General features: G+C 43.0%; 1 protein-coding gene across 7 annotated transcripts in view; it reads left to right on the top strand.

Annotated features, from left to right (window-relative positions):
* The window catches only part of DNAH1 (dynein axonemal heavy chain 1), a 141,336-nt gene that overhangs the window by 18,079 nt on the left and 103,355 nt on the right, over nt 1–19,902 (top strand). For 5 of the 7 annotated variants that reach the window (XR_012159887.1, XM_073352530.1, XM_073352529.1 and 2 more), the window contains exons 4-15: nt 4,097–4,271; nt 4,934–5,090; nt 5,688–5,820; nt 8,786–8,947; nt 9,371–9,623; nt 12,181–12,338; nt 13,116–13,327; nt 14,857–15,155; nt 15,773–15,923; nt 16,385–16,578; nt 17,489–17,714; nt 18,472–18,591. Coding sequence is in view for 6 of the 7 variants with exons in the window: in XM_073352530.1 (XP_073208631.1) it covers nt 4,097–4,271; nt 4,934–5,090; nt 5,688–5,820; nt 8,786–8,947; nt 9,371–9,623; nt 12,181–12,338; nt 13,116–13,327; nt 14,857–15,155; nt 15,773–15,923; nt 16,385–16,578; nt 17,489–17,714; nt 18,472–18,591 (2,240 nt within the window). In the remaining variant the exon portion in view is untranslated. Of the gene's footprint in view, nt 1–4,096; nt 4,272–4,933; nt 5,091–5,687; nt 5,821–6,495; nt 6,546–8,785; nt 8,948–9,370; nt 9,624–12,180; nt 12,339–13,115; nt 13,328–14,856; nt 15,156–15,772; nt 15,924–16,384; nt 16,579–17,488; nt 17,715–18,471; nt 18,592–19,902 lie in introns of those variants that run through there. The other 2 variants (XM_073352532.1, XM_073352533.1) reach the window with 2 other exon arrangements.

The raw sequence follows: 19,902 nt of genomic DNA, 5'->3' as shown, positions 1-19,902 counted from the left end.
AATGCCACTGCCTGTAGGCATGCTGGGAAATGGGGCCTTAAAGGGTTCATGTTGGTAGCACTAGGCATGCTGGGAAATTAGTGCTTCAGCTGATTACTTTAGGCTAGAAAAGCACTGGAAATATTCCCATGATTCTGTTCTCAAAGCCAAGGATGATCCCAAGGTGATGGAATCACTTGGGAATGGTGGAGTGAAGTGAACCCCCAGGTCAGTAGAATGATCCCCTTCATGAGTAAAAAGCGATTTACCAACTGTCAGGGTATTTCTGGCCCCTGTGATGTCCACAGAGCATTTGGGTCCATACCTAATCTTAGGAGGCGACTCTTGTAGCTAGACCTGTGGGGTACCCTGGGAAGAATAACAAGATTAATGTCACTCGGAGTACTCTGTCCTTCACGGGTCCATTATGCCTGAATATGAGGCTCAACCCGCACTCCGTAGGCACAGAGGTTACCAACAGCAGTGGAATGTGTCCATTACTCCTGTGGGGGGTGCCGGAGTTGGCCAGGCAGGAAATGTACACCTTCCCCTCCTCCTCGCCCCCCGCGCCCCCCGTCCCAGCCTTTTGCATGCTCTGGACTCCAGCTCCACACTCACTCTGCAGTGGAGCTTTGTGTATTGGAAAAAGGGATCTGCCACTTCTTTCCCACTTGCAAATGGTACACATGTCCTGGAGGCTGGAGTATGGCCATAGAGAGGCTATGAGAGGAAAGGATCTTTCCCTTCCCCAGAGCCTGGCAGACCCGCAGGGCATAGTCTGGTTATTTGGATTGTAGGCTGGGGAGAGATGGAAGCCATATATCACCTTACTGTGCTTTAGATGTGCTCTTGATTGTCCTGAGTAAGGGAAAATGACTTCATCCACAAGTGAATCTTGACAAGACCGACTCATCCCTAACCAGTGGAGACAGGTCTTTATTTATGATATGCTACTTATATAATGGGGAAAAATCAGGCTGTAAGTATAAATGCTGATGACACACTAAGTATTGACATAAATAACTGATAATGCACAAAGTGCTGCAATGAATAGCTTCATAGATTTCAATGAAGTGGAAGGCCACAGTGGGAATAGTAGCATTTACTGACAATAGATATAAACCAGGGCAGTTCTCTGAAGAAACCAAACCAACATTTGTGCAAGGTTAAAGATATTTTGTTAAAACCTCTATGCTTTATTCACTCTTCAGTAAAGGCAAATCTTCAAAAAAATCATAAACCTGTATGTTGATATGGACAATTCATGATTCAGTACAATATTTGATTAATGATATGAGTAAAACGGAGATTAAATATATAGAGCGGCCTGTTTAGGATTGATCTACATTAGTTTAAATGTTATTTTTATAAAAAGCAAATGTTAGATTGGTATTTTTGTGTTACAAGGACTCTGATCCTGAAATATTATTGACATCAGCATTTTTGCCTTCAGTGAAAGCTGCAGATGCTCAGTGCCTCACAGAATTGGTTTCAAAGGCCCCGATCCTGCAAACAGCTCTCCACAATTGCTTTAATGTCTGTAGGGATTTATATGGGCACCAAGATCCAAGTACACAGAGCAAGTTGCAGGATGGGGTCCAACGTCATTAACAACCTTAATACATAAGTACATAAGAACAGCCATACTGGGTCAGACCAAAGGTCCATCCAGTCCAGTATCCTGTTTACCGACAGTGGCCAATGCCAGGTGTCCCAGAGGGAGTGAACCTAACAGGTAATGATTTAGTGATCTCTCTCCTGTCGTCCATCTCCACCCTCTGACAAACAAACAGAGGCTAGGGACACCATTCTTTACCCATCCTGGCGAATAACCATTAATGGACTTAACCTCCATGAATTTATCCAGTTCTCTTTTAAACCCTGTTATAGTCCTAGCCTTCACAACCTCCTCTGGCAAGGAGTTCCACAGGTTGACTGTGCGCTGTGTGAAGAAGAACTTCCTTTTATTTGTTTTAAACCTGCTGCCCATTAATTTCATTTGGTGGCCCCTAGTTCTTATATTATGGGAACAAGTAAATAACTTTTCCTTATTCATTTTCTCCACACCACTCATGATTTTATATACCTCTATCATATCCCCGCTTAGTCTCCTCTTTTTCAAGCTGAAAAGTCCTAGCCTCTTTAATCTCTCCTCATATAAGACCCGTTCCAAACCCCTAATCATTTTAGTTGCCCTTTTCTGAACCTTTTCTAATCCTAGTATATCTTTTTTGAGATGAGGGGACCACATCTGTATGCAGTATTCAAGATGTGAGCATACCATGGATTTATATGAGGGCAATAAGATATTCTCTGTCTTATTCTCTATCCCTTTTTCAATGATTCCTAACATCCTGTTTGCTTTTTTGACTGCCACTGCACACTGCGTGGACGTCTTCAGAGAACTTATCCACGATGACTCCAAGATCTTTCTCCTGATTAGTTGTAGCTAAATTATCCCCTGTCATATTGTATGTATAGTTGGGGTTATTTTTTCCAATGTGCATTACTTTACATTTATCCACATTAAATTTCATTTGCCATTTTGTTGCCCAATCACTTAGTTTTGTGAGATCTTTTTGAAGTTCTTCACAGTCTGCTTTGGTCTTAACTATCTTGAGCAGTTTAGTATCATCTGCAAACTTTGCCACCTCGCTGTTTACCCCTTTCTCCAGATCATTTATGAATAGGTTGAATAGGATTGGTCCTAGGACTGACCCTTGGAGAACACCACTAGTTACCCCTCTCCATTCTGAAAATTTACCATTTATTCCTACCCTTTGTTCCCTGTCTTTTAACCAGTTCTCAATCCATGAAAGGATCTCCCTCTTATCCAATGACAACTTAATTTACGTAAGAGCCTTTGGTGGGGGACCTTGTCAAAGGCTTTCTGTCCACTGGATCCCCCTTGTCCACATGTTTGCTGACCCCCTCAAAGAACTCTAATAGATTAGTAAGACATGATCTCCCTTTACAGAAACCATGCGGACTTTTGCGCAACAATTTATGTTCTCCTATGTGACTGAGAATTTTATTTTTTACTATTGTTTCAACTAATCACATCCAGGTGTCCAATTTAAGACCCCAATCCTAAGTTTCTCCTTGACCAGTATGAAAGTTTCTCAAGTAAGAGATTAAAAGAGCCCACGCTCGTTCAAAGTCCTTTATCTTATTTTTAGGTCTGTGTTAGGCTCTCTCCAAGGAGATGATGCTCTTTACATCTTGCAGCTAATTATTTATTTCAGGTAAAACATCAAATTCCCAGCTTCTTGCAGTTCTTTTATTTGCAGCTAATGATGGTATACTTAGTCATCTAAACATTTATGTTTTATTTATAGGTTATCTAAGATGATGATTTTCTTTGGGCCAAAGCCTTGGAGATCTTTACTTGTTGTTAGAGCACACTTCCCACTGAAGACAATAGGCCAAAGTCCTGACATTGTTAGTCAGTTTGTATTCAGTCCTTAATCAGACAAACTCCAGTTGAAGTGAATGGAAATTTTGCTTGAGTGAGAACTGAATGGCTGACTCCTTTTGAGGTTTGCCTGAATAAAACATGAGTAAGCACTTCAGAATTTACTGGTTATCTGACTTGCTCTCAGTCTAGATTTATTTGCCTCTTATCACCATAGTATCTGAGTACCTCAGTTATTAATTAATCTTACCTTCAGAATAACCCTGTAGGAAAGTATCTTCTCCATTCTACCAATGGGGAGCTGAGGTACCGGGTAGATTAATGGTTTTGCCCAGGTCTCCTGTGTCTCAGTCCAAAGCCCTATCCACATGCTTTATAGTAATTCTTAATGCACATTATTGCTGGCACTGAGCCCATAGTGTTGTTTTGGTATTATATATACACAATAACGTGTATAAGCACACAAACAAAGAAAGCTAGGGAGAAAACAAGGTTGGCTTCCACTCATCAGTACAGCCTCACTCAGGGTCTGCTTAACTCCTCCACTCACTCGTGTAGTACAGTCGCTCTGACTCTTGTAGATTGCCCACATGTGCACCCTGAGGGGTGGCATAGTTTGTCTGTCTGTGTGTATGTGCATGTGAACGTAGATACATTGTTTTATGAACTTAGGTCTTCGCTTGTTTTTTTGTTTGATGTCAGTGACAACATTTGAGACTCCCGAGAACATTGAGTCTTACCTGGACAAACAAGTGATTGGACCAACCACTGAGATCCTAGCCAAGTCAGACTACCCACTGCAAGCATTTAAGCCAAAGGTGCAGCTTCCCTTTCAGGGGCTGCCAGGACAGTGCCCTCGGAAGATTGAGATAGAGAGGTAACCTCAAGAAGGGGGACAATGTGATAGCTGTTGTATACATCGAATAGCCACACAAGTACCGGGTATTGAATTTCGTTCTGAAGATGTGGAAGTGCTATGTAGATAATGTTTCAAGAGGGACAGTGTTTTATTGTAGGGTTTAGCCTTACCCCTTGACACCTGCACAATGCTGTAGACCTAGGTTGCATAGAGAGAGGATCACATTTTGACAGAATGACTTAAGGTTATTGTGCTTTGTAGATGTTGGAGATGGGAAAGACCTCTGAGATCACTCAGACCATCTCTGACAATGCAGGAGTGATCCCCTAGAATAAATGCCTTAGGATGGAATTTTCAAAGTGCTCAGCCTTGGCCTAACTCTGCTCCCACTGGGGTCAATGGTAAAACTCCCATTGAAGTCAGTGGGTGCAGAGTTAGGCCAACCCTGAGCACTTCAGAAAATTCCACCCACAATGTGTTGTTCAGTATAGTATTAAAAGTTCCATCAATCTGTTCTGCCTTCTGGGTAGTGTCCAATTGTTACTGCCTTGGTGCCATATTGAACCTGTAGTTATTAGCACAGACATCCTTCCCTGTAGCAGACTGAAAGACAATTGAATAATGACAATTCATATAACGTCATTAAGCATAACCATTCAATCTCATTGACGCCTAACTAGGAGAAGACGGCTATATCTCAAACTAGATATTGCTCAGCTATTAGCCAATGAGGGGATAGATTCCAATCAGCTGATGCCCAGGCACCAAGACCCTGACAATATGCCAACCATTGAGCAAAAGAGAGATCCTCTCTTTCCCATCTACCTCCCACTACAGGTAAGCGAGCAGCTTCAGAACTGTCATCTGCATTACTACTGACACTCTCGGGACTCACTGAAAAGAGCAGGGTACATGATGACTACTTTTGATTTAGTAAGAAACAGAGATGGACAGGTGAATATTTTAGAATAGAAGCCATGGGGGCTAGGGATCCATAGTATTCAATCCTGCACGGTGCTGAGCGCCCCCTGTAAGTTAATGCGTGCCCACAACTTTCATTACAGTCAATGGGACTTGAAGGAGCTCAGCATCTCACAGGACTGTTCCAAAGACAGTTGTTTAGGCTTCTTTAATACCAATATTACACAAATACAGATTTCCTTCTGAATGCAACTGTCAGCAGCATTGGTTGCTTGGAATTTCTCCAGTTGAGAATCTCCTCCCCATTCTCTACTATCTAGAAGAGAAGGACTAGTCTAGACACCACTCTTGGAAATAAGTCCTTCATAAGGCAACACATTATGTGGTTTCTGCACCTTTGCTGTTTCCCCCTGTACGTGTTTCTTTTCCTCTCATAAATTTCTATGCCATGTTGTTATCTTCTTCCCCAAGCAGGGATTCATTTCCATTGCTTACATTGTCTTGCCTATGTAGATATTTGATGATGAAGAGTATGACTGCCGGACTCCAGAAGAGTGGCTCTTGCTGGGGTTGGAGCCAGGATCTCAAGACAGAAAACCAGTTCCCGGAAAAGCACTTTTACCTACAGATGATCAACTGGGACACGGTAAAGCATGAATGAGCTATAGTTTGGGTGCTCTACACAGTGACATTGGGCTAATGACACTTACAGTATCGTTGCAATAGAATGGTTAGCATTTGGAATGGAACTTTCCAACTTAGATGAATATAATGTTGATGAATGGAACAGAGAGATGATTAAATAAGAGTGAGTACTTGGGTAACAGGCTCTAGTGGTTAGAGCAGGAGACTAGGAGTCAGGAGAACTGAGTTCTGCTCTCAGATCTGCCAAGCATTCATTGGATCTTGTTTTTAGAAATAGCTTCTGATTTTGCAACCACATTTCTGTGCCAAGAAATAATTGCAGGCTAATTTTATAGTACTTAAATGTTTAATTCTCTGATCAGACCTGCAAATCAATAAGTTAGAAGTCTAAATACTATGAAACATGTCCGTGTTTACTTGTGGGTGCAAAACTGGATGCCAAGTTGAGGCTCTTCTGAAAATTGGAGCCGCCGTGTGTGTTATTCAGTCCTGTTGTTCCAGAACTTAAACAACGGGAAGAATACATGGAGTGAATGTCAGGAAGCAATTGCATGCATGACTATTCTGCGTTGTTGTGCTGGGGTACTTTATTTTATTTATTTATTTTTTAAAGAAAATCTTCAACTCAAAGCAACTGAGGTTGACCTTACGGGACATATGACAGTGAAGAGGAGCAACTTCAGCCCAGTTATTTTGATTGGGAAATCTTACCTGCCACAATACCTTGTGAGAATCAACTAAACCCTTTTAGAACGTAAGAGCCTAAGAACAGCCATACTGGGTCAGATCAATGGTCCATCTAGCCCAGTATCTGTTCCATTGGCCAGTGGCAAATGCTTGAGAAGGAATAAAAAGAATGAACAGGGTAATTTATAGAGTGATCCATCCCCCATCATCCAGTCCCAGCTCCTAGCACTCAGAGGTTTAGACACCCAGAGCAGGGGGCTGTATCCCTGACTATATTGGTTAATAGCCATTGATGAACCTATCCACCATAGACTCATCTAATTCTTTTTTGAACCCAGTTATACTTTTGGCCTTCACAACATTCCCTGACAATGAGCTCCACAGGTTGACTGTGCATTGTATGAAAAAGTACTTCCTTGGGTGACCCATGGTTATGTGTTTATCTTGTGTTATGTGAATGAATGGTTCACATGGTTATCTTGTATTATGTGAACGGATAAATAACACATCCTTTTCACTTTCACCTCACCGTTCATGATTTGATAGGCCTCTATCATATCCCCCCTTAGTCATCTCTTTTCTAAGCTGAAGAATCCCAGTCTTCTTAATCTCTCCTCACATGAAAGCTGTTTCCATTCACTATGCTGTTTCCAATTCCAATATATCCTTTTTGAGATGGAGCAAGCAGAAATGCACGCAGTATTCAAGATGTGTGTGTACCATGGCTTTATATGGCATGTGGCATTGTGATATTTTCTGTCTTGTTATCTATCCCTTTCCTAATAGTTCCTAACATTCTGTTAGTTTTTTAATTGCCATTGCACATTGAGCAGGTGTTTTCAGAGAACTACACAATCCACAATGGCTCAAAGCTCTCTTTCTGCTGGCTACATCTCATTTAGACTTCATCATTTTGCATGTATAGTTGAGATTATGTTTTCCAATGTGCATTACTTTGTATTTATCAATGCTGAATTTCATCCACCATTTGTTGCCCAGTCACCCAGTTTTGTGAGATCCCTTTGTACCTCCTCTCTGTCAACTTCGGACTTAGCAGTTGAGTGATTTTTGTATCATCTGCAAACTTTGCAACCTCAGTTAACCCCTCTTCCAGATCATTTATGAATACATTGAAGAGCTCTGGTCCCAGTACATATCATTGTGGGCCCTGGTATTTACCTCTCTCCACTGTGAAAACTGACCGTTTATTCCTACCCTTTGTTTCCTGTCTTTTAACCAGTAACTGATCCATGAGAGAACCTTCTCTCTTATCCCATGACAGCTTACGTTGCTTAAGAGTCTTTGGTGAGGGACCTTGTCAAATGCTTTCTGAAAGTCCAAGTACACAGTATCCACTGATCCTACTAAACACCATGTGTATTGACTCCCTCAAAGAATTCTAATAGATTGGTGAGGCATGATTTCCCTTTACAAAAATCACGTTGACTCTTCCCCAACACATCGTGTTCATCTGTGCCTCTGATAATTTTGTTCTTTACTAGAGTTTCAACCAATTTGCCTGATACTGAAGTTAAGCTTACAGGCTTGTAATTGCCAGGATCACCTCTGGAACTTTTTTTTTAAAAATCAGCATTATATTAGCTATCCTCCAATCACAGGCTGGTACAGTGGCTCATTTAAGTGGTAGGTGATGTATCACAGTTAGTAGTTCTGCAATTTCATCTTTTAAGTTCCTTCAGAATTCTTGGGTGAATCTCATCTGCTGCTGGTGCCTTATTACTGTTTAATTTATCAATTTGTTCCAACACCTCCTCTACTTTCACCTCAGTCTGGGACAGTTCCTCGGATTTGTCACCTAAAAAGAATGGCTCAGGTATGGGAATTTCCCTCACTTCTTCTGCATTGAAGACAGATACAGAGAATTTACTTGGCTTCTCCTCAGTGGTCTTGTCTTCCTTGAGTGCTCCTTTAGCACTGATTGCTTGGCAGGCTTCCTGCTTTTGATGTATTTGAAAAAAATTGCTGTTAGTTTTTGTGCCTTTTGCTCTTCAAATTCTTTTTTAGCCTGCCTAATTATCTATTTATCCTTGACGTGCCAGTTTACGTTCCTTTCAATTCTCCTCAGTAGGATTTGACTTCCAATTTTTAAATGATGTCTTTTTGTCTCTAACTGCCTCTTTTACTCTGTTTGTTGTTATCTTACTGGTTTTTTTTTATTTGTGGTTTACGTATCGTTTGAGCGTCTATAATGGTGTTTTTTAAAAGTTTTCATGTAGCATTTTACTTTTGTGAATTGTAATGATTATATCTTCCATCAGAGGATCCCAAAAGCCACGAGTTGATCTATAAGTGGGTCAGCGTTGGTGTCCTGGATTATGACAAGGAGACAAAACTGTACTTGGTACATAAGACAAACGAGAGGGGAATGGTACGGGATGAAGAAGGGAGGCCTATTCTAAATGGAGGAGTAACTCCAGAAGGTGTGTTCTGACTAGGGTTCATTAGGAGATGGGAGACGTTCATTTACCTCTGTTTGCTTCCATTTCCACCACCAGGGCCCTGCATTGTGATAATACTTTTCCCTCTTCTTCCCCACCATTGGAGGACTGGACATAATTTTTCCTGGAACAATGCCATTTGGGGGTAATGTGGGTAATTTGGGGATATTCGAAGTACCCACCATTTGCAGGGGTTAAGAATGATGCCTTTTCAGCACTGCAATCCCCTGCCAACCCAGACCTGAACTCTGATCCCTCATTTGGCAGTCTCTTGTACTGCCACCACCCCATCCTGACCCTGATTGCATATTCAATCTATTGGCTACAATAAATAGGGAATCTGATTTCTGCATTCACTGTGGACCCCAGCGTGTGTTATTTATGTCTTCCCTTCTTTCCCCCCAGGGAGAGCCCCTCTTATGCCATGTCAGTACTGGGTGCCACGAGTCCGTCTGCTGTTTCTTGCGGAAGACCCCCATGTGTTTGCCCAGCGAGTGGTTTCCGCCAATACCCTACGTAAGAAAACGCAGGCGTTGTTGCTGTACAATCTGTATGTGGACTGCATGCCTGTGGATGGGCTGAGGAGCATTAATGAGAAGAGCCTAGGTAGAATGAAGCAGCTGGCAATGAGCACTTCACACCTGAGAAAGGAGATACGGTGAATATCCCATTGATTCTTCCCTGGGGGCTAGAACAGGCTCATCGAAAGACTCAGATCATTGCTGTGCTTTCAATGTACCTTACTGGATGTCTGCATAGTGGTACAGTATAGGGTAGGTGTGACTGTCTTCCCTGGGGTGCAACCTGGAACTGGGGTACCGCTGAGCCCTTTGTCTTTCCAACCTGGGCTCTCTCTCACACTGTGCTGCTCTCACACAAGCTGCAGATCCCTTCAGATCCTGCCCTCACACAAACATTCATAGGCAGGGACACACCCAGCTGTGTTACAGGTGTGCTTTTACCAGCCACCCATGAACCAACAATAGAGAGGCTCCAGCCAGTTCCCCACAGCTCCCCAGCCTAGAACCCCAGAGCTGTACGGTCTTGCCCTGGTCAGAAACCTGACCAGTATACGTTTATCACCCAGTCCGCCCCTCCCTCAATGTGGACAGGACATCGCACCATCCCCTGTTCTTGAGCAGATTTCCCTTTGGACTTCAAACAACACATTGTTTTAGGTAAAAAAATATAAAACAAATTTATTAACTACAGAAAGATACATTTTTAAGTGATTGTAAGAAATAGCATACAGATCAAAGTTGGTTACCTAAGAAATAAAATGAAATCTCAATCCAAGTTCTGTATACTAGACAGGATTTGAATCAAGAAGTGTCTCACCCTGATGGTACAAACAGTCCACCAATCTTCCATACACAGGCTAGAAATCCCTTCAGCCTGGGACTGCATCCTCAGTTCAGTCCTTGTTCCTAAGGTTCTGGGTGTTGAGTTGTGGGGGGAGTGAGGCCAAGTGATGATGTCACTTCCCCCTTTTATAGTTTTTGCCTTGTGGGGGGAACTTCATTGTCCCAAACAAAGCCCCCAGCACAGTTAGTGGAAAAGTATAGGCACAAGATGGAGTCCAGAGTCACATGAGCTGGTCACATGCTCTTGCATGCTTCGATGAGTCGTGGCAGGGGCCATTACCTATATTCTGGCTAGAACATTCGCAGAAAAATTCATCAGGTGGGAGTAAGCTTCTTTTATGGCCTATTGTATTTCTTAAAAGGGCCATCACCTTGAATGGTTTATCCACAATGTGCTGGCTAGACTGGATGTAAACTACCTTGTGGGTGTTAACCAGGAGCAAACACATTTGAAATACTGGTACAAAGTCAATATTTCTAACTTCAGATACAAAAATGATACACGCATACAAATAGGATAATCATATTCAGCAAACCATAACTTTTCCATTGACACCTCACGTGACATATTTTGTACAAGATTTGTTGCAATTATATAACACTGGTGAATATGGGGGTGCCAGGGTGTTGCTTTGGGGTACAGCGTGTCACAGTAGGCTAATGCTGAGAGATGGAAACTTTCATAGGAGCTGCACATTTTCAGTTACAGACACTGGAAACAGCTTCCAGAGCACAGGTTGTCAATGGTTCCTATATTAGGCTGTGGACCACCAGCTCTCTGCAGAGTGCTTCCTGGTGGTCGGCAGAGAGCTGTGGAGTTGTCTGGTGCCAACTGCCTTTGTGGCTGATCGTCAAATTAAAAGAAAGTATGCTCAGGAATCTTGTGTAATCAAATAGAAAAGGAAAGGAGTAACCTGGTTACAAATGAGACAGTTTCTCTGCTGAGATACAGCCTAGGCTAGGGAAAAGTTTTAGAGTCCCTGGGCTTGCTGAATCATCATCTACCAGTGGTGGTATTGCCTTCAGTCCCTTGGAATGAACAACTGCTTTGACCCCCCCTCAGAAACATGGAGGTGTGAAGAGCTGTGTGGTTTAGCAATCTAGACTGGAGAGTAAGGTCTCTGTTTATGAACAGAGATGTAACCAGAGAGAAGTACTCTGTGCTTTAAGTGAAAGACAATAACATGATAGGATAATGACAGCTGGAGTTCAGGATCAGGAAAATCAGGAATTTTATACTTTCTGTAAATATTCAGAGGGGCATTTGGGAAAACGGCACATATACCCCAAGCATTCACACACAGCTTTCTCCAACCCTTAGGTTGTCTCTCTTCCCCCTTTGTAACACTTTTCTTCTCACATCCCTCCAGTCCATACCTTGTTTCCCTTCCACTTTGTTCTGTAGCAATGATTCAGATATGATGATCCTAATCCGCTGCTAGTCAGTTTCACTTTGCTGCAACCAGTGCCAGCAGAACAGACTAGTAGGGAGACAACTTAGCAACTGGAGGGCAAGGAGGAGAGAGAGAAAGGAGTGCTAGTTCTGGCTTCAAATCTGGTCCTCTCTTACACTCACATCCCACCCAGCTGGGTGGGGCACCTTTGCAATGTCACTATTTTGTCCTGTGGCCCCACACAACTCTCTGCCAATGAACCTCAAACCTGCAGCATCATTTGCTGTTCTGTTCCTGGACCTCCATAGCTCTGCTAATGTAATTCAGATCTTTTTTAGTGAGCAAGCTAAGTGTAAGCGAACCCAGGAGAAATAAATTGGGGGTAAGATCTTTGAGGATTGGTGCAGATATGCAGATCTGAGTGATCACTGTTCATTCATTTTATAATCCTCATCAGTCTGTTGAACTGTCTGCAATGCCTGGAAAAGGAGGTGAGCCTAGACTATGAACGCACCATGAACAAGATTATCTTTGATGGAGTCATCACATCCAAGCCCCAGATGTTTTCATATGTCACCCTGCCAGAGAAAGAGGAGGAGAAGGTGCCAGAGAGAGGTATGGGATCTGGTGGAGAAAGTTGAGCTCTAGTTGGATTGCAAGGGTCCTTCTGTGAAATGATTTCTTCATTATTGTGGGAGACTTTCAGACACACCGGTTTATAATGCAAGAGGATGTACAAGGTGGTATGTTTTCCAGTTATTCTGGGGGACCAGTAGACAGCCAAATGCATGGAGAACTCATTTACATTAGGGGGTTAGGTTATGAATGATCCTTGGAAACTGTACATGTGTATCTGGGAACAGAATTTGGCTTTGGCACTTTGAGTGAGATTGCACAAGCAGAGGCATTCCATGGACAGTCCAGCTTTATTAACAGTGGGCGGAAAGCTGGAGGCAAACAGTGGAGGTTTCAAGGCCATGTTTGGGAGCGAGAACGCCTCTCATTTTCATTCATGTTCAGAATCTTGATTTCTTCTTTCTGGCAGCCTCTGCACAGTCCCATTGTGGGACATGGTCCCTATCCCTGGGCCATTCCTGCCATACCAAAAAGAACCTCATGATGGACCTATGAGCCAGAACATCAGATCTGTCCTGGGGTCAGGGCTCCATTTCTGTGCAGGGACAGGGCAGATGTTTGTGAGATATGAAGTCCCCTAAACCTTTGGTGCCAACACCAGCCCTTTCATCCAGCTTCAAATAGGCAGAACACTTGGTGTCTGTTGGGATTACTTATATGTAATGACATGAGTAAAGTGTTGTGGAATCAAGCCAACCTAAAAAGGGATTGAAAATGCTCTTCCTATTAAAGTGACACACTCTCTTTTGCTGGCAGGGCTGGTCCAGATCCCAGACTATCCATTTGATGAGCAACAGGCATCTTTTATTTTTGTCTCGCTCCTGACCAGGCCAGAAGTCATCCTTGCCTTATCGCAGGTGCGGGATGAGTGCAACAAAGCTGCAGCCATGTCTCTGTTTCATTCAACCTTGTCTAAGTATGGCCGGCTAGAGGAGTTTGAACAGATCCAGACGCAGACCTTCACCCAGGTAAGGAAGGGCAGGGAGGGAACATTCGCTTAAGGGGAGGGGAGATACAGAACAATCAACAGGGCTCTTGGCATATACCAATCAGACCATGCCAGACAGATCTTAGCAATTGTATAATTGATTTATTGCACTTGGACAAAGCTTTTCTAGAAAACATGGTGCAAAATCTGCATTGTAGATTTCCAAATTGTTCTTATTCCTTCTCCCCTTATTGTTACAAGGAACAAGAGCTTTGATTCCACTAAAAATACTGATTTTTCTTAAGATCCTCTCTCTTCTTTAACCACACGGATAATGAAAAAACAGAATTTTTTTGAGTTCTTATTAGTTTTGTTAGATTTTTTCCACACAATTTAGTGAAAAAGCTTTAGATACTAACAACCACAGAGTAAAACAATAAAACCTTATAAATCTTTTATATCTTTCACCAGAGGACTTTCATACACTGTACAAGGCTGCTTTATCCTCGTGGGAAACTGAGGCAGAGAGAAGTTGAGAGACTTGCCCAAGGCCACCCAATCTGGGATATGAACCAGCCAGGAAAAGAGTGTTTTCATTTTAATAGGCAGAGTGTATATAAGGACCCCAACTCTCCTGACCCTCAGTCCTGTACTCTATCAGTGAGAAAATACTGTCTCCCCTTGCACTGTTGAAATTTGATTTCTACACACAAATAGCAGAAGTCCACGTAACAAGTTTGACTATTAGTAGCATTTTAATGAATCAAAGCATTGCAGGACTCTGCTGCCCTTCAGTTAGCACCTTCCCATCACTTTAATCAGTTCCAAAAGAAGACAAATGTCCACCCCTCATTTCTCAGTCATATTTTACAGAGAGTTTTATGGGGGACCCTATGAAATACAGCTTCTGATACTGTTCTGTAGAAAACCATGGGGAATAGTAAATTAGAAATTAGGAGAGCGGTAAATAATGAAAAGGGCTGATCCAGAGCAATCTGGATTGCTTGATAGACTGGGCACAAGCAAACGATGTATTTTACGGTGGCCAAATATAAAGTCATACATATCAGAAAACAGAATGTAAGCAATACTTACAAGCTGCAGGGACTCTGTCCTTGGTAGGTTGTAGTAGATTCTCCATCTCTGGATGTTTCTCTAAAAGACAGACTCTAGATCAAAGAGGAAGTATTTCAGAAAAGTTCTGTGACCTTTGTTATGGAAGATGTCAGACTAAAATATTATCATAATGGTCCCCTCTAGTCTAATTTGTGACAACGGGGATAGAAAACAGAAGCTTAAGTGAAATGGAGAAACACAGTTCTGATGTTTTCTCAACAGCAGGCCTTTTCATGACCCTTTGTTAAGGAACTAGATATATAATATGTTGGGTATGTATGCATAAATATGAGGGTTATTGGTCAACCAAAATGGATCGGAGATGAGTTGTTTCACAGCAGATTGGTATTGGACTGGGCACTAGTGGTCCCTGCCAGTGGTCAGTAGTTGCCCTACTGTTTTCCCATCAATCCTCTGAGGATAAATTCTTCACTGTATGTTTCTTTGTTCTAGGTTCAGCTGTTTCTCAAGGACACCTGGATCAATACTCTCAAGATAGCAGTAAAGAGCAGTCTGAGGGAGATTGGTAAAGGGTGGTACAATCTGTATCAGTCCAACTGGGGTGTATACCAGATGTCCAAGCTACATAAACTGATGGAGCTCATCAAGTTCAACTTGCAAGACTCTGTGCGCTTCCTGGTTCAGGACTCACTGGTCAGCTTCACTCAGCTTTTGCTGGATGCTTGTGGCAGTGTCCAGGATTGCTCAGAGGATATGGAATGGGGAGGGGACCTCATCAACAGCCCATACAAGTAAGGAGGGGAGAGATGGGAAGGTCAGGCTTGGAGGAGAACAGTGGAGGAGGGAAGAATAGCTATCTCTTTGTATTTGTAATTACCATAGATTTTTACAGTGACACTTTGCATTTGGGTTGGGGTTTCATGGTGGTGCTTATGATGAAGAGCAACTCAGTTCCATCCATCTCATACTGCTTGGTGTAGGCTTGGAGGGGGATCACTGCCTTGCGGATGGCAGATTGGATAGTGTTGCACAGTTTTTCCACAAGGGGCTCGTGCAGTTCCATCCGTCCGTCTCTCTTGACATGTCTCCAGCACGCACCCTGGAGCCAGGGAGGGAGGCATAGAGCTGGGCGAATCCCCAGCTGTCCTGTTAGTGCAGGCCTTATTGGAGGCCAGGATCTGGTTCAATTTTTTCAATGTGCTTTACTAATGTTAGCTAATGAATTCTCTCACACCCCAGGGAGGAAGGCGACTGCTACTAATTCCATTTTAGAGCCTGGGAAAGTGAATAAGGCCACACGGCTGGTCAGTTTCACTGTTGGGATTTAAAGACATAGCACAATAGCAGTGTTGCGGGTGCCATTCTTTCTGCAGACAGCCACGTAAAACCCCATCTCCTCCCTTTGCAGGCCACGAAAGAATCCTCTCTTTGTAGTGGATCTGATTCTGGATAACAGTGGGGTTCACTTCAGCACACCTGTGGAGAACTTCGAGACCTCCCTCATTTCTCTGTTCGACAAGGGAATCCTGGCAACCCACACCATACCACAACTGGAGACGGTGCGTTACTCTGGGGAAATGTTAATATGACAGAGACTAAGTGGCCTAGAGACCCAGAATGTATGGTAGCTGATGAGGGTGGAATCATGAATGGCAATAGCATGTAGACTAATGGCCTCAAACTTGTTAGGGAAAGTCCTTTTGCAGTATATACTCTTCTCTCTGTTGAGCAGGATATTTGTCTTCCAAGATCCTCACATCTATCCTCTATATTTATCTTTTTATTGGGGCTGGGGTCAGATGAATGAAGTAATTCCTGATGCAATGGAGAGGGATGGACCACATAACCTTCTAGAGGTACCTTCCCTCCTGATGATGATTGTATGACCCATCTTACAGAGCAATACATTGTGGAGAATGTGAGTTCTTCACGCTGTAAAACCTGTTCCCCTGCTGGAGACCGAGAAGCAGCAGGTGATAGCTGCTTGTTTTGAATGACCTCTCCTTTTGCACTCTTCCAGTTTGTGCTTGAGAACATGTTTATTAGAGGCACACCACTGCTGGAGTCGGTGGGCCTGCACGAGCCCCTTGTGGAAGAACTGCGCAACACTATCCAATCTGCCATCCGCAAGGCAGTGATCCCCCTCCAAGCCTACGCCAAGCAGTATGAGAACCAGTTAGAGCTGAATAATAATGACATCCATTCCTTTCTAAAGTAAGTAACATCAAGAGCGGACACCACAGACCTGACTTACATGTCCTTAGAAACTTATTACTACAGTACATCCCCATCTCATGTATCCTTGCTTAAGTGTGTGTATTCGCTGTTCTGTGCTTACAAAAGTGTGTAGCATGCACTTCAGTGAACAGGTACAAGGGATTAGCCATACCAAACCAGAACACTGGTGTATCAAATCCAGCCTCCAGCTGTGGCCAATAACTGATGCTTTCAGAGGAAGGCAAAATAGCTACTGGTGCAGTGCTGTATATTGTTGGTAGCAGTGGGAATTACTGTCTGCCTCTGACAACAGTCAAATTCCCTTCTGATCTTATTGGTCAGAAAATTACTCATCCCTTTTGAAAGTCTGGTTAGCGTGTTTGACCTCCTGCAACTCTGCCTTTTCAGGCTGATCACATGGTGTAGGAAGTAGTATTTCCCTTTGTTTCAACCTGCCTGTTCCCATGGCTAAAACCCCCATCCACACCTCAATCATCCTTCTGCCTCATTTACTTTCGCCGTCTTCTTTTCAGGCCTCCTATCCTCGCCAGTCTTTAAATTGAGCTTTAAAACCCAATTCTCCCAGAAATCTCTCCTTCCTATTTCTCTCCTCATTCTCTCTTCCTTGACCAGTTGTCAATTGGGTTGTGTGTTGTCATCTCTATCTTAGATTGTGAGCTCTCAGAGGCAGCAATGCATCTCACGCTATGGTTCTAAAATATGTAAATTCAGAGAAATCTGTGGTTTTTAATAATAAATGCACCTGTCATTAATTTAATGTCCTGGACTTTTGGACAAAGGTCTAATGACATCTATGTGAATGTGTATTTATGACATGTAGGGATGAGTGTTCTCGTGCACTGTATGGTATGGGTTGGCTTGTCTTTGATTATATTTCTGGTTGTAGAGAGTACCAAGCCCAATGCCCCTCTGCCCAGGATGTGAGAAAAATAGTAAACCTGCACTTGTCTGAAAAGGAGATGCTGGACAATACTCTGCCAAGCTCCATCATCATTGGTCCCTTCTACATCAGCATTGAAGGTGTCAAGCAAAATCTGTCCAAAAAACGCAAAGCCCTTGCTACCTCCATGTTGGACCTACTGGCTAAGAACCTACACCTACAGGTGGAAAATGTAAGTTTCACACTTCTCTGTTTTGTCTTGCATCTATCCCCCTATTTCAGGAGGCACCACGGCAGAGAATTTGGGATTGCACAGTGGCCAAATGATAGCGGTTGAGGCCTCTCTAATGTGGAAGTTTTGCAACTCACATTGGAATGGTTTCATGGGACTAGTGATGGAAGCCAATTGAAAAAGACTAGAAGGGAGATGTGAAGAGCCAGTTAAATCAAACTGTGCCTGCATTCGTAACAAATTCTGTGCAAGAAAGCTATACCTAGTGGCATGGAAATATCTGCGGCTCTCTATCATCTCCTAAATAGTTATGTTCACGGATTTACAATGATCTGCCTCGCTGCCAGTTGGAAGTTCCTGCAGCGAGCTGATGAGGTTAACTAGAATATATAGACAGTTACATGTGTGAGGCAGGTGATGAAGGGCTACTAACAGGAAGAACTAGAATAGTATTGTATATTTATAGCTTTAGACCACCCTTACAGTGGGTTACAGCCAGCTTTTTGACTTACACTGGAGTCTGGCATATGAGAGATTGGTGGCCTGATTTTCAGAGGTCCTGTGCATGCACAATTGCCATTAACTCTAATGGGAGTTGTGAGTGCTCCTCTGAAAACCAGGTCTTAAGCCTCTGTTGTAGTCCACTGATTAAAGGTAGTGACCCCATAGGAATGAAACTCTGTAGCCCATTAGGGAAGTCTGCAGATGCTCCTCTATTCAGTGTGTGTATTTACACATTCTCTGTGTCTTCCTGCAGATCTGTGAAGCATTCAAAGTCATCAGCCGGAAAATGTATGAGAAACCAAACAGCATTGAGGAGCTGGCTGAGCTGCGGGAGTGGATGAAGGGAGTCCCTGAGCAGCTGAAAGTGCAGGAAGTAAGGCATGCTTTTCTGATAAAAAGGGGGTGCCCAGTAAAGCCAGGGGATAAAAACTTGGGAATAGAGTAGATGGAGATCTCCCACTGTTTTGACATTTTATTATCCAGCTCTGAATCTGTCCTGGAACAATAGCTCATAGAATCATAGAATATCAGGGTTGGAAGAGACCTCAGGAGGTCATCTAGTCCAACCCCTTGCTCAAAACAGGACCAATCCCCAATTTTTGCCCCAGATCCCTAAATGGCCCCCTCAAGGATTGAGCTCACAACCCTGGGTTTAGCAGGTCAATGCTCAAACTACTGAGCTATCTCTCCCCCCCTGGTTCAGCTTCTTAAATAATCCATGTTTGAAGAAATGAGATCTGGCCAGCCAGTCCAATTACCTGTTTCGTTGCTTGGGAAACCTTGCCTCTGATCCAGGCTGCTATGAAGCTTTGAGAGTTTGTGTTCACAAGCTTTGTAGCTACCGAGCCTCTTAGATCCAGTTTTACAGCTGGCATATGAAATTTAACCCCAATGTCATTTATGCAGTTGGGCATGTGTGTATAAAACTAATGTGTCTATGCAAATTGGGCAGTCAGATGCCTAGCTACCGTGCTGGTATGTGCTAAGGCAGCTTATGTGCATGCAAATGTCTTTGCAGGGGAAACTTGCAAAGGCAATTGAAAATGTTGTCCTTAATGTATGTTGTATATCCCTTCTATTTCTTGGTTAGCCATTCAGTACTTCTGCACAGATATTGGATCTTGACTTTTTCTGTCTTCTGAAAATTAATTACAAACTTTCAAACCATAAAAATATTGTGATAATTTTCCTCTCATACCAGTTATAAACAGGTGTAGTGCCGGGGACTTCAATGAAGTTACTCCTACATTGTACTGGTATAGTATATTAATATTATAATTAATTTGGCAGTAATACCACTAAGTTATTAGATAGAGCTTTTTATCTGTAGATCTCAAAGCACTTTACAAAGGAGGGATGTATCATCCCAATTTTATAAACAGAGAAACTGAGGCACTGAGCAGTGAAATGACTTGCCCAGGGTCACTCAGGAGGCCAGTGGCAAAGCCTGGAATAGAGCTGGGTTTCCCAATTCCTAGTTCAGTGTCTTCCCCACTGGGTCACACTCCCTTTCATATATGTAGTCTGAGGATCACTCACACCACAAGAGGTTGGAGAATCAGACCCACTGCTTTCGTGGTATAGAAGTACTCTGTGTTGGGGTAAGGTTGTGAGACGATGGCATGTGTCATGCAAATGCAGTGTGTATCCTGCCAGACAATCCCAATAAGCAACATGTTCAATA

Source organism: Lepidochelys kempii, chromosome 7 (assembly GCF_965140265.1).
Source record: "Lepidochelys kempii isolate rLepKem1 chromosome 7, rLepKem1.hap2, whole genome shotgun sequence".
Classification (NCBI taxonomy): domain Eukaryota; kingdom Metazoa; phylum Chordata; order Testudines; family Cheloniidae; genus Lepidochelys; species Lepidochelys kempii.
Note: the sequence above shows the minus strand (reverse complement) of the source record. Positions and strands in the feature narration are given on the sequence as shown.